The sequence below is a fragment of the Carcharhinus amblyrhynchos genome, chromosome 12, assembly GCF_965287045.1.
Source record: "Carcharhinus amblyrhynchos chromosome 12, sCarAmb.v2.hapA, whole genome shotgun sequence".
Lineage (NCBI taxonomy): Eukaryota > Metazoa > Chordata > Chondrichthyes > Carcharhiniformes > Carcharhinidae > Carcharhinus > Carcharhinus amblyrhynchos.
The window spans coordinates 31,183,840-31,196,696 of record NC_137335.1 but is presented as its reverse complement, the minus strand read 5'-3'; the positions used below and the strand labels follow the sequence as shown (position 1 = coordinate 31,196,696).

General features: G+C 43.5%; 1 protein-coding gene across 3 annotated transcripts in view; it reads right to left on the bottom strand.

Moving 5' to 3' along the window:
• tmem181 (transmembrane protein 181) overlaps nt 1-12,857 on the bottom strand; it is a 214,792-nt gene that overhangs the window by 76,793 nt on the left and 125,142 nt on the right. For all 3 annotated transcript variants that reach the window (XM_080200317.1, XM_080200318.1, XM_080200319.1), the window contains one exon: nt 134-191. In XM_080200317.1, the coding sequence (XP_080056443.1) occupies nt 134-191 (58 nt within the window). The remainder of the gene's footprint in view (nt 1-133; nt 192-12,857) is intronic.

Genomic DNA, 12,857 nt, shown 5'->3' with positions numbered 1-12,857 from the left:
ACTATAATGTAAATTAATGTAATTAATGTACACACTATAATGTAAAAACTAATTGCTGAAAAACATCTTCCATATATTCATGAAGTTTATCTGAGCTGTATTTATGAGCTATTAAGAATGGAAAACTGGTCACCTGGAAGTTGCTTGTGTCCACTCGGTATTGATATGACGGGTCACGTAACTCATTAACTCTGAAAAATTTCCAAAAAGATTTTATAATGAAAGGGAAAAGTCTCAATAGAAATTGAAATGAAACAAAAAAAAAGTCAGCATCCAATTTGGATGTGTAAGTTCGATCAGAATACTGACCGATATAATGGGCATTTCAAAAGAAATGGAGATTAATAACAATAATACGCTTGGAAATCTTTGTTAGGCATTGACATATTTCTGAAGTGAAACAATTTGTGCAATAACTTTAATGATTGGCTCCAACAATTAACTTAGAAAACGCAACGAGTCATTACAACTATAAACAACAGTGCTTTAAAAGGTCTTTCTGTGGTCAGTTCCAGGATCCAAATGATGGGACAAAGTCCAATATGTCCCAGTGAATTCCCAACTCCTTTCCAGATTGGACCTGTGGGTCACATGACTCTCCCTGAGAGGACACTTCTTAAAAGGGCTTGTCCTTAAAGGGGTTAACTACTACTTCCTTGCCCCTTTAAGTCCCTTATTACACACTGGATTAATTAAATTATACAATTGTTAAAGCTGCATGGTGACACAAAGAAACAAAGAACAAAATCACACGGTGGTGAGCACTGCTGCTTCACAGTGCCAGGGATCCGGGTTCGATTCCAGCCTTGGTGAGTGACTGTGTGGAGTTGCACATTCTCCCGTGTCTACATGGATTTCCTTCAGGTGCTCCAACAAAGGACAAAGAAAATTGCAGCACAGGAACTGGCCCTTCCGCTCTCCAAGCCTGCACCGACCATGCTGCCCGACTGAACTAAAACCCCCTACCCTTCCAGGGACCTCTATTCCCATCCTATTCATATATTTGTCAAGACGCCCCTTCGAAGTCACTACCATATCCGCTTCCATTATCTCCCCCGGCAGAGAGTTCCAAGCACCCACCATCCTCTGTGTAAAAAACTTGCCTCATACATCTCCTTTAAATCTTACCCCTTGCACTTTAAACCTATGCCCCCTAGTAGTTGACTCTTCCACCCTTGGAAAAAGCTTCTGACTATCCACTCTGTCCATACCCCTCGTAATCTTGTAGACTTCTATCAGGTTGCCCCTCAACCTCCGTCATTCCAGTGAGAACAAACCAAGTTTCTTCAACGTTTCCTCATTGCTAATCCCTCCATGCCAGGCAACATCCTGATAAATCTTTTCTGTACCCTCTCCAAAGCCTCCACATTCTTCTGGTATTGTGGCAACCAGAATTGAAGACTATATTCCAAGTGCAGCCTAACTAAGTTTCCTCCTACAATCCAAAGACGTGCAGGACAAGTGCACCGATCATGCTAAATTGCCCTGTAGTGCCCAAAGAGGTGTAAGTTAGATCAATAGACCATGGTAAATAGGCAGGGTTGGGGATAGGGCAGGTGTTGGGCCTGGGTAAGATGTTCTTTCGGAAAGTTGGTGTAGATTCGATAGATTGAATGGCCTCATTCTGCACTCTAGGGATTCTATTCTATTAGTGATAATGAATTATTTTACATTAGTCCATCAATAATTCAGAGTGTCCGGTGATGGTTTATTCCTTGTGGAGCAAAGTAACTCAGGTAACCGAGATTCTTACCGTTGCCAAATCGTAAACAACTGCAGTCCCAACACTGATCTCTGAGGCACACTACTAGTCACAGATCGTCAACCAGAAAAACACCCATTTACCCCACTCTTTGGTTAACTAACAGAAAGTGTCCTCTCAGGGAGAGTCATGTGACCCACAGTTGGCAATGGGGAACCTGTGGATGTGGTGTATCTGGATTTCCAGAAGGCATTTGACAAGGTGCCTCACCGAAGACTGCTATATAAGATAAAGGTGCATAGTGTTACAGGTAACATATTAGCATGGTAGAGGATTGCTTTCTGTTAGTTAACCAAAGAGTGGGGTAAATGGGTGTTTATCTGGTTGACAATTTGAAGCCTCAAATGCTTCACTGGGCAGGGAATTCCACAGATTCACAATCCTTTGTGTGAAGAAGTTCCTCCTCAACTCAGTCCTAAATCTGCTTCCACTTATTTTGAGGCTATGCACACTAGTTCTAGTTTCACCTGCCAGTGGAAACAACATCCCGCTTTTTATCTTATCTATTCCCTTCATTATCATATGTAGTTCTATAAGATCTCCCCTCACTCTTCCGAATTCCAATGAGTATAGCCCTGGTCTACTCAGTCTCTCCTCATAAGTCAACCCTCTCATCTCCGGAATCAACCTAGTGAATCTCCTCTGCACCCTCTCCAGTGCTAGCATATCCTTTCTCAAGTAAGGAGACCAAAACTGTACACAATACTCCAGGTGTGGCCACACCAGCAGCTTATATAGCTGCAATATAACCTCCCTGTTTTAACTTCCATCCCTCTAGCAATGAAGGACAAAATTCCATTTGCCTTCTTAATTACTTGCTGCACCTGCAAACCAACTCTTTGAGATTCTTGCACAAGGACACCCAGGTCCCTCTGCACAGCAGCGTGCTGCGATTTTTTACTATTTAAATAACAGTCCATTTTGCTGTTATTCCTACCAAAATGGATGACCTCACATTTACCAACATTGTACTCCATCTGCCAGACCATCACCCACTCACTTAGACTATTTCTATCCCTTTGCAGACTTTCAGCATCCTCTGCTCACTTTGTTCTGCCACCCATCTGACTGTCATCTGCGAATTTTGACACACTACACTTGGTCCCGAACTCCAAATCATCTATGTAAATCGTAAACAACTGCAGTCCCAACACTGATCTCTGAGGCACACTACTAGTCACAGATCGTCAACCAGAAAAACACCCATTTACCCCACTCTTTGGTTAACTAACAGAAAGCAATCCTCTACCATGCGAATACGTTACCTGTAACACTATGCACCTTTATCTTATATAGCAGTCTTCGGTGAGGCACCTGGTCAAATGCCTTCTGGAAATCCAGATACACCACATCCACAGGTTCCCCATTGCCAACTGTACATGTAATGTTCTCAAAGAATTCCACCAAATTAGTTAAACATGACCTTCCCTTCATGAACCCATGCTGTGTCTTCCCAATGGTACAATTTCTATCCAGATGTCTTGCTATTTCTTCCTTGATAATAGATTCAAGCATTTTCCCTACTACAGAAGTTAAGCTAACCGGCCTATAGTTATTCGCCTTTTGTCTACCTCCTTTTTCAAACAGTGGCGTCACATTTGCTGTTTTCCAATCAGTAGGAACAACTGCGAATCCAGGGAATTTTAGTAACTTACCACTAGTGCATTTGCTATTTCTCCCATTATCTCTTTTAGTACCTTGGGATGCATTCCATCAGGACCAGGAGGCTTATCTACCTTTAGCCCCATTAACTTGCCCAACACTACCTCTTTCATGATAATGATAATTTCTAGGTCACCACATATTCAACATGGGCAGACCCAGGTGAGTACTATGTAATTCTCTTCCTGGCCTGGAATGACCACTCACAATCCCCAGAGAATTATGCTATCGTCACAACTAAGCTCGTCTTTCCTAATTTGATACGGCATCTTTCCTCTGAAGCTCTCTCATTCTGCCATCAGATAATATCACTTGTTTCATCTTCGACAACAATGGGTTTCTGTTAGTCCAGTACTCAATCTGTTGAACAGACAGTGGCAAAATGCCCAGAAAATCTTATCTCTTCTGGTAGTGTTGGGGGGTCCACCCAGCTCTGGTGAAGGAATATGACTCAAGGCATCTGCATTGGCTTGGTGTACCCTTGGAGTAGTGCTGGATCTCCTGAAAGCATTAAGGCAAATAATTCCCTAGGACCTGATTTGATCTACACCAGGTCTTTGAAAGAGGCAACAGAGGAGATTGCTGGGGCCCTGACAAAGATTTTTGTATCCTTGCTAGCCACTGGAGAGGTCCCGGAGGACTGGCGAGTGGCTAATGTTGTTCTTCTGTTCAAGAAAGGAGAAAGGGATAATCCAGATAATTATAGACCTGGTGAGTTTCGCATCAATTTTTGTGAAACTATTGGCGAGGATTCTTAAGGGCAGGATTTATGTGCATTTGGAAAAGCATTAGGGAAAGTCAGCATTGGCTTTATGCAGGGCAGGTCATGTATTACTAACAATTAATTTTTTCGAGGAGGCAACAAAGGTGATCGATGAGGGTAGAGCAGTGGATATTATCTATATTTTAGTAAGGCTTTCGACAAGGTCCCTCATAGTAGGCTGATCCAGAAGATTAAGATGCATGGAATCCATGGTGACTTGGCCACTTGGATTCAGAATTGCCCTGTCCGTGGAAGTCAGACAGTAGTGGTGAAAAGATTTTTTTCCTGGCTGGAGGTCCGTGAGAAATGGCAACGGTGTTTGGTGAGGTGCACTTTGGGACATCAAGACTGGAATTTTACTGTCCCGCCCGCTACAGGAATCGGAATGAGTGAAGGGCTGATCATGGAAAGGTCTGCCAACTTTGGGTCCCGCCCACTTCAGGAATTGGAATGAGTGAGGGGCTGACCATGGAAAGGTCCACCGACTTTGGCTGGGATTTTACGGTTTCAGGACAAGCAAGGCTGTAAAATTCTGCCCCAAATATTAAGGGTAAGTACACAGTTAATGACATGACCCTAAACAGCACTGAGGTAGAAGGATCTTGGGGTTCATAGATCCCTGAAAGTGACCACACCAGTAGATAGCTTGGTAAAGAAGTCTTATGGCATGCTTGCCTTAGTACAAGTGTCAGGATGTCATATTTATAAAACTTTGGTTAGGCTGCACTTGAAGTATTGCGTTCAATTCTGGTTGCCACATTACAGGATGGATGTGGAGACTTTGGAGAGGGTGCAGAAGAGATTTATCAGGGTGTTGCCTGAATTTGATGGTATGAGCCAAAAGGAGAGGCTGGACAAACTAGGGTTGTTTGTCTTGAGCAGTTCAGGCTGAGGGAATACCTGACAGAAGTCCATAAAATTAGGAGAGGCACAGATAGGGTTGACAGTCAAATCTTTTTCCCAGAGTTGAAATGTCAAATACTAGGGGCATGCGCTTAAGGTGCAAGGGGGAAGTTCAAAGGAGATGTGAGAGGCAAGTTTTTTTTACACAGATAAGTACATGAATATGCCAGGAAAAGAGGATATGGACCAAGGGCAGGCAGAAGGGATTAGTTTAACTTGGCGATATATTCGACACAACATCGTGGGGGAAAACACTGTTCCTCTGTTGTATTGTTCTACGTTCCACGATGGTTTGTTGACTCCCTGTGCAAGGGTTAAGAATGTCTCAGAGTGACTAAAAGACATTCTGGAGAGGGAGAACGAACAGCCAGTGATTGTAGAATACATTGATACCAATGACACAGATACAAATACAGATTAGATCCTAAAATCCAAATACTGTAGGGAAGAGTATAAATCACCAAATAATAAGAACATGTAAAAAGAATAGAGCAATAATTATGGGTGATTTTATAGTTCATGTTGATTAACTTTATCAAGTTGGAAAGGATAACTACAACAAAGAATCTATAAAATGCACTATGGATAGTTTCCCGGAGTAATATGTCATGAAGCTAACAAGGGAAACAGGCTTTCTTAGATCTGGTAATGGTAATGAGGCAGGTTTAATAAATGACGTCAGGATAAAATATCCCCTAGGAAGTAATGATCAGAATATAACAGAATTTAATATTCAGTTTGAGACTGGGAAACTGGGGTCAGAAACAACTATGTTTAACTTAACTTAAAACAGTGAAATGAGGATACAGTTAGCTAAAGTGGATTGGGTGGATAGATTAGCAGGAAAGACAGTAAGCAAGCAGTAGCAGTCATTTAAGGAGGTAATTCATACTCCCAGCAAAAATGTATCCAAGGAGGAAAGTTTCTAGGAAAGGACTCAACCAATCAGAGCTAACCAAGGAAATTAAGGAGAGTATTAAATTGAAAGAAAAAGCATATGAGAAGGCAAAAGTCAGTGATAGCCAGAATCCAGAAAAGGAGAACTATAAAGGTAATAAAGAAAGAGGAAATTGTGGCCATGTGGCCAAAGGCCTGAACAGCCAGGCCAGAAATAGAATTGGACAATCTAAATTAAACACAGCCAACAGCTTGAGCAACTAGACCTGATGGGAATTCGGACAGGCAAAGTTTAAACACACAGAGGCATGCAAGGGCTACTCTGGACTTGTTCTGAGAGCTGAGACTGGAGGTGCTCGACCCTGACCAAATAAGGACATTGTTATATATATTTTGCAATATCAACCAGATTCACTGGCACCTCAGTTACCATATTTGGAAAGGGCTATGTGTACTTAGTGCACCTGAGGACATCTAGGGTGTTACTGGCATCTTCCTCACATGGAATAGGGAACCCCACTGGATGCCGCGACCCTACCCAGTAGCCATAGAACCTTCCACAAGGATGGAAAAGAGACACCTGGAGGTCATTCCCAACAAAGACTTGAACACCTAGAGACAGTGATGATGGAACCTCTTCCGTGCAAGTCCAATCTTCGCAACAAAGACCCTGAGTTCAGAGGCAAGTTCATCAGAATTGGTGGAGTTCAGCAAAGACAAAGAGTTGTACTCAGTGGAGCAGCCTGACCATGTTCAACTGCATGGGTAGTAGCAAAGTCTCAGATAGACAGTGTTATTTTAATGGAGTTTTGATACTGTGCTTCTTTAATAAAATTGAATTAATAGAATTGCAAATGACTCTCAACTTTTGTTCATCTCATGATTTACAGAATCTGGGTAATCGAGTTTTAGTATCAACTGGTCGAAGTGCCTAATGTTCTAGACAACAAAATAAACTGAGGGCTAACTAGTGAGGAATATAAAACTGACAATAAGAGCTTATTTAAATATATAAAAAGAAGAGAGGGGTCAAAGTGAACATAAGCACATTAGAAAATGAATCTGGGGAGCTTGTTATGGAGAACAAGGAAATGGTAGGAGTTAGGTATTTTGCATCAGTCTTTATGGTGAAAGATATTTTGAATATTCCATCAGTACTAAAGAATACAGGAGAGAAATTAAATACCATTGCATCACTGGAGAAGTGGCATCAAACAAACTAATGCGACTAAAGTAATGTAATGTAATGCAGTTTGGAAGGTATAATACAGATAGGAAATATACAGTAAATGGCAGAAGAGTATTGACAGGCAAAAGGATCTGGGTGTACAGGCACACATCACTGAAAGTGGCAATGCAGATGGAGAAGTTAGTCAAGAAGGCATACGGCATGCTTGCCTTCATCGGCCAGGGCATTGAATTTAAAAATTGGCAAGTCATGTTGCAGCTTTATAGAACCTTAGTTAGGCCACACTTGGAATATAGTGTTCAATTCTGGTCACCACACTACCAGAAGGATGTGGAGCCTTTGGAGAGGATACAGAAAAGATTTACCAGCATATTGCCTGGTATGAAGGGCATTAGCTATGAGGAGAGGTTGGAGAAACTTGGTTTGTTCTCACTGGAACGACAGAGGTTGAGGGGCAACCTGATAGAAGTCTACAAGATGATGAGGGGCACGGACAGAGTGATAGTCAGAAGCTTTTTCCCAGGGTGGAAGAGTCAATTACTAGGGGACACAGGTTTAAGGGGCAAGGTTTAAAGGAGATGTATGAGGCAGATTTTTTACACAGAGAGTAGTAGGTGCCTGGAACTCGTTGCAGGGGTAGGTAGTGGAAGCGGGAACGGTAGTGACTTTTAAGGGGTGTCTTGACAAATACATGACTGAGATAGGAACAGAGGGATATGGTCCATGAAAGGGTAGGGGGTTTTAGTTAAGTCGAGCAGCATGGTTGGTGCAGGCTTGGAGGGCCAAAGGACCTGTTCCTGTGCTGTTATTTTCTTTGTTCTTCAAAGGCAGGTAAGTCCCCTGGCCCTCCCTGATGGCTTGCATTGGAGGATCCTAAAAGAAGTAGCTACAGAGATAGTGAATGCATTGGTTGTAATTTTCCAAAAATCCTTGGATTTTGGAGAAGTCCTGATGTATTGGAAAACTGCCAATGTGACACCCCTATTCAAAATGTGTGGAAGGCAAAAAGCTCCTATAGACTGATTGGCCTGTTATCGGACAACAAATTTTATGAAATTGGGCGCACAAAATGGAAGCAAACTAAAGCTATCCTCAGAGGGAGGACTGGTGTTGTGGAACAAGGGAGAAATTGTGTATGACAACGTGAGACACAAAATCGTGCCTGTTCTGATCGATATCTCAGGGATCCAGGTGCCAGGATACTGTTCAGAACAGACACGAGATATGCACCAAATGCTGGGCAGAGAAACTACAAAGCGCGCTATCGATGCAACGGGAGCAACACACTACAGAGACAACACACACACACACACACAGAAGCAAAACGGGTATAGTCAATGACATCCTCACAGGGATAAACACCGCATCCAGCGTGGTTAACTCAATTGACATCCAGAGCCTTAATAATAAGATAGAACAGTTAAAGGGAGTGATGAAAGATATCCTGCAACGGTCACTAGCCCAACAAGACAAGCAGGCTCTTTTAGGAGAGAGGGGTGCCCATACTCAACTAGAAGGAGTCACAATATTAGAAACACACGCCCGTACCATTAACCGCCTTATAGATAGAGAGAGAGAAAACACTGCCCGGATACAACAGGGCAGTGCCATGTGTACAGTCAGTGGATGATAGGTCAATCGAGGCATAATTTGGACCAGGTACATGGGGGAGGTGCCCGATTGGATTGGCAGCACCCGGCTAGCACAACTCGCAGATCAGAAGGGGGCGCTGGATAGCCGAACCTTGAAAGGAATGACACAGGTATATCCAGTGATCCCCGACTGCGAGGTTAGCGAGAGTACGGGAGTAGGGATGGTCCTATTGATTCCAATAGTTACACCAGACTCGGGACCATTCCCTATCTTCCAGATTGAAAACATCGGTGTTGTTAGAGGCAATACCTCCCTCCGCTACCATATAACCAAAGTAACCGAAGTAACCGAAGGCACGGCCATCTCAAGGCATGGTGTGACGTTCAGTACCTCCCTCTTGGGATGCAAAGGGGAGAGATAACCATCTGCCCTCACCCACTGAGGCAAGGAGAGGCAGCGGAATGCGGGTTTAACAAAACACAGGGCTGTACCCTAGAAATTACACCCACCGATCCACACTTTGCCCGGGCAGGATATGGAGGACGAGGCAGGTATTGTGTAGCCACAACAAGAACATCCTTCGTATACAACGGGCTGGCATGCCCGATCCCCAGCCCAAACTTCTGCTTCACTCCTCGCCGACCGGTCACTATTGGCCAGGTCCACATCAATAACAACCGAAGTAGACAGACCCTGACACTTAATGCCACGGACCCATTGAGAGACGACCTCAAATATCACCGAGAGCCAGAACAGGCTCCAATCCCACACTTAGCAGAAGTACTGAGAGAGCTCCGTCTCAAAGTGGGACACTCTGTTCGATTATACCACCAGCTACAATCACATATCAAAACCCTAGAGCATGACACAGAGTCAGCCTTGCAGAGCCAGACGTGGGTTCAGAGGGTGTGGGACTGGGGTCTAAGTGTAGACATTCACCACTGGATCTGGATAATCTCGCACATACTGGTTGCCATCCAACTCATACTGGCAATATCCTGGGGGGTCATAATGTGCTATACATACCGCCAGCGCAAGAAAACCAAAACTAGGAGGGAACTAATTAGAATGATTGGCAATGTGGGACAATTAACAAATCGGGAAGACTTCTCCCGCATACACCTAATTTGACAAACCCGGGGCTCCCCTAAACTGTACGACTGCAGCGTGCAAATGCAGGGAGCACCAGACATAAAACTTGTTAAGAAAATCGGTCTGAGGGAGGCGGAACAAGCCTGCTCCTGATCGACAGGGGGGAACTGTTATCGGACAACAAATTTTATGAAATTGGGCACACAAGATGGAAGCAAACTAAAGCTATCCTCAGAGCCCTCCACTAAAATCACAAAGTAACAGACACCGATCAGTAGGCAAGAGCATGCTTTTAGAATGCAAATGAGGGCTAGCACATAAGGGAAATTGGACAGGATGGCACCTACAGGAACTAAATTAAAGAACACACCCCCACCCCATCAAAATCAGCACTTCTAAACCAGTCAAACAACCCATGGAGACATCTAAAATTAACACAGTTAAGGAAGCGTCCCTGGCCCCTCAAGATCAATAACACACCTATGGTTCAAACCCCAGAGATTCTAGACCATTGATAACCAACCAGACAAAAACGATTAACACACGCTTAAAACAATTGCTCCAACACTCGAAAACATCGAAACAGGATGGCTGAAGTCAAATAAGGTAAATAAAGGATTAGCATTTGAAACGTGAAGTTCAGGTATAACTGTAGCCCCTTGTGGGGGAGTCTTTAGAGCACTTTCGGGACAGTCCGATTGTACGTCCTGACTGTGCTTCTCCGTTGACGTAAAAAGAAAATAAAGCTGTGCTGTTATTGAATTTCACCCTGAGTCCGTAGTGGTCGTTTCGCCCACTCGCGCTAACAGGCCTAACATTTGAATGTTGGAAAATGTTGAAACAATATTAAGGACATAACTGCAGCCAATTTGGAAAATCATAATCTAATCAAGTAGAGTCAACATGACTTCATGAAAGGGAAATTGTATCTGACTAATTAGAATCACAGAGGTTTACAGACCATTCGGCCCAACTTGTCCATGCCTCCTTTGTTTTTAAACCCCTAAGCTACTCACAATTCCCTGCATTTGGCCATTATCCCCCTATACCCATCTTACCCATGTAACTGTCTAAATGCTTTTTAAAAGGCAAATTTGTATCCACATCTACTACCACCTTTGGTAGCTTGTTCCACACACTGACCACTGTGTGTGTGGAAAAATTGCCCTGCTGGACATTTGGGTATCTCTTCCCTCTCACCTTAAACCTATGCCCTCTAGTTTCAGACTCCCCTACCTTTGGGAAAAGAAATTCGGTATGTAGCTGATCTATGCCCCTCATTATTTTGTAGACCTCTGAAAGATCAGCCCTTAGCCTCCTACGCTCCAGAGAAAAAAGTCCCAGTACATCCAGCCTCTCCTTATAACTCAAACCATCAAGTCCGGTAGCATCCTAATAAATCTTTTCTACACTCTTTCTAGTCTAATAATATCCTTTCTATAATAGAGTGACCAGAACTGTACAGAGTATTCCAAGTGTGGCCTTACCAACGTCTTGTACGACTTCAACAAGACACCCCAACTCGTGTATTCAATGTTCTGGCCAATGAAACCAAGCATGCTGAATGCCTTCTTCAACCTGTGTCACCACTTTCAAGGAGTTGTTCCTTTGTTTAAGAAGGGTAGCAAGAATAATCCAGGTAATTACAGGCTGATGAACCTTACATCAGTGGTAGGGAAATTATTGGAGAGGATTCTTCGAGACAGGGTTTATTCCCACTTGGAAATAAGTGAACGTATTAGTGAGAGGCAACACAGTTTTGTGAAGGAGAGCTCACGTCTCACTAACTTGATCGAATTTTTCGAGGAAGTGACAAAGATGATTGATGAGGGTAGGGCAGTGGATGTTGTCTACATGAACTTCAGTAAGGCCTTTGACAAAATCTCTCATGGCAGACTGGTGCAGAAGGTGAGGTCGCACAGGATCAGAGGTGAGCTGGCAAGGTGGATACAAAACTGGCTCGGTCAAAGAAAACAGAGAGTAGCAATGGAAGGGTGCGTTTCTGAATGGAGGGCTGTGACAAATGGCATTCCTCAGGGATCAGTGCTGTAATATATATAAATGATTTTGAGGAAAATGTAACTGGTTTGATTAGTAAGTTTGCGGACGACACAAAGGTTGGCGGATTTGCGGATAGCGATGAGGACCATCACAGGATACAGATTAGTTAGAGACTTGGGCAGAGAAATGGCAGATGGAGTTTAATCTGGACAAATGTGAGGTAATGCATTTTGGCAGGTCTAATACAAATAGGAAATATACAGTAAATGGCCGAACCCTTAGGAGTATTGATAGGCAAAGGGATCTGGGTGTACAGGTACACATGTCACTGAAAGTGTAATGCAACCGTATGCCAAAAAGGCATACAGCGTGCTTGCCTTCATTGGCTGGGGCATTGAGTTTAAAAATTGGTGTAAAGTAGCAGCTTTATAGAACCTTAGTTAGGCCGCACTTAGAATATAGTGTTCAATTCTAGTCACCACACTACCAGAAGGATGTGGAGGCTTTGGAGAGGGTGCAGTAAAGATTTACCAAGATGTTGCCTAGTATGGAGGGCATTAGCTATGAGGAGAGGTTGGAGAAACTTGGTTTGTTCTCACTGAAACGAAGGTTGAGGGGTGACCTGATAGAAGTCTACAAGGTTATGAGAGGCGTGGATGGAATGGATAGTCAGAAGCTTTTTCCCCATGGTGGAAGAGTCAATTACTAGAGGGCACAGGTATAAAGTGCGAGGGACAAGGTTTAAAGGAGATATACAAGGCAGATTTTTTTTTTTTTTACACAGATGGTGGTGGGTGCCTGGAACTCGTTGCCAGGGAGGTGTTGGAAGTGGATACGGTAGTGACTTTTAAGGGGCATCTGGACAAATACATGAATAGGATGAGATGAGAGAGATATGGTTCCCGGAAGGGTAGGGGGTTTTACTTAAGTCAGGCAGCATGGTCAGTGCAGGCTTGGAGGACCGAGGGGCCTGTTCCTGCATAGTAATTTTCTTT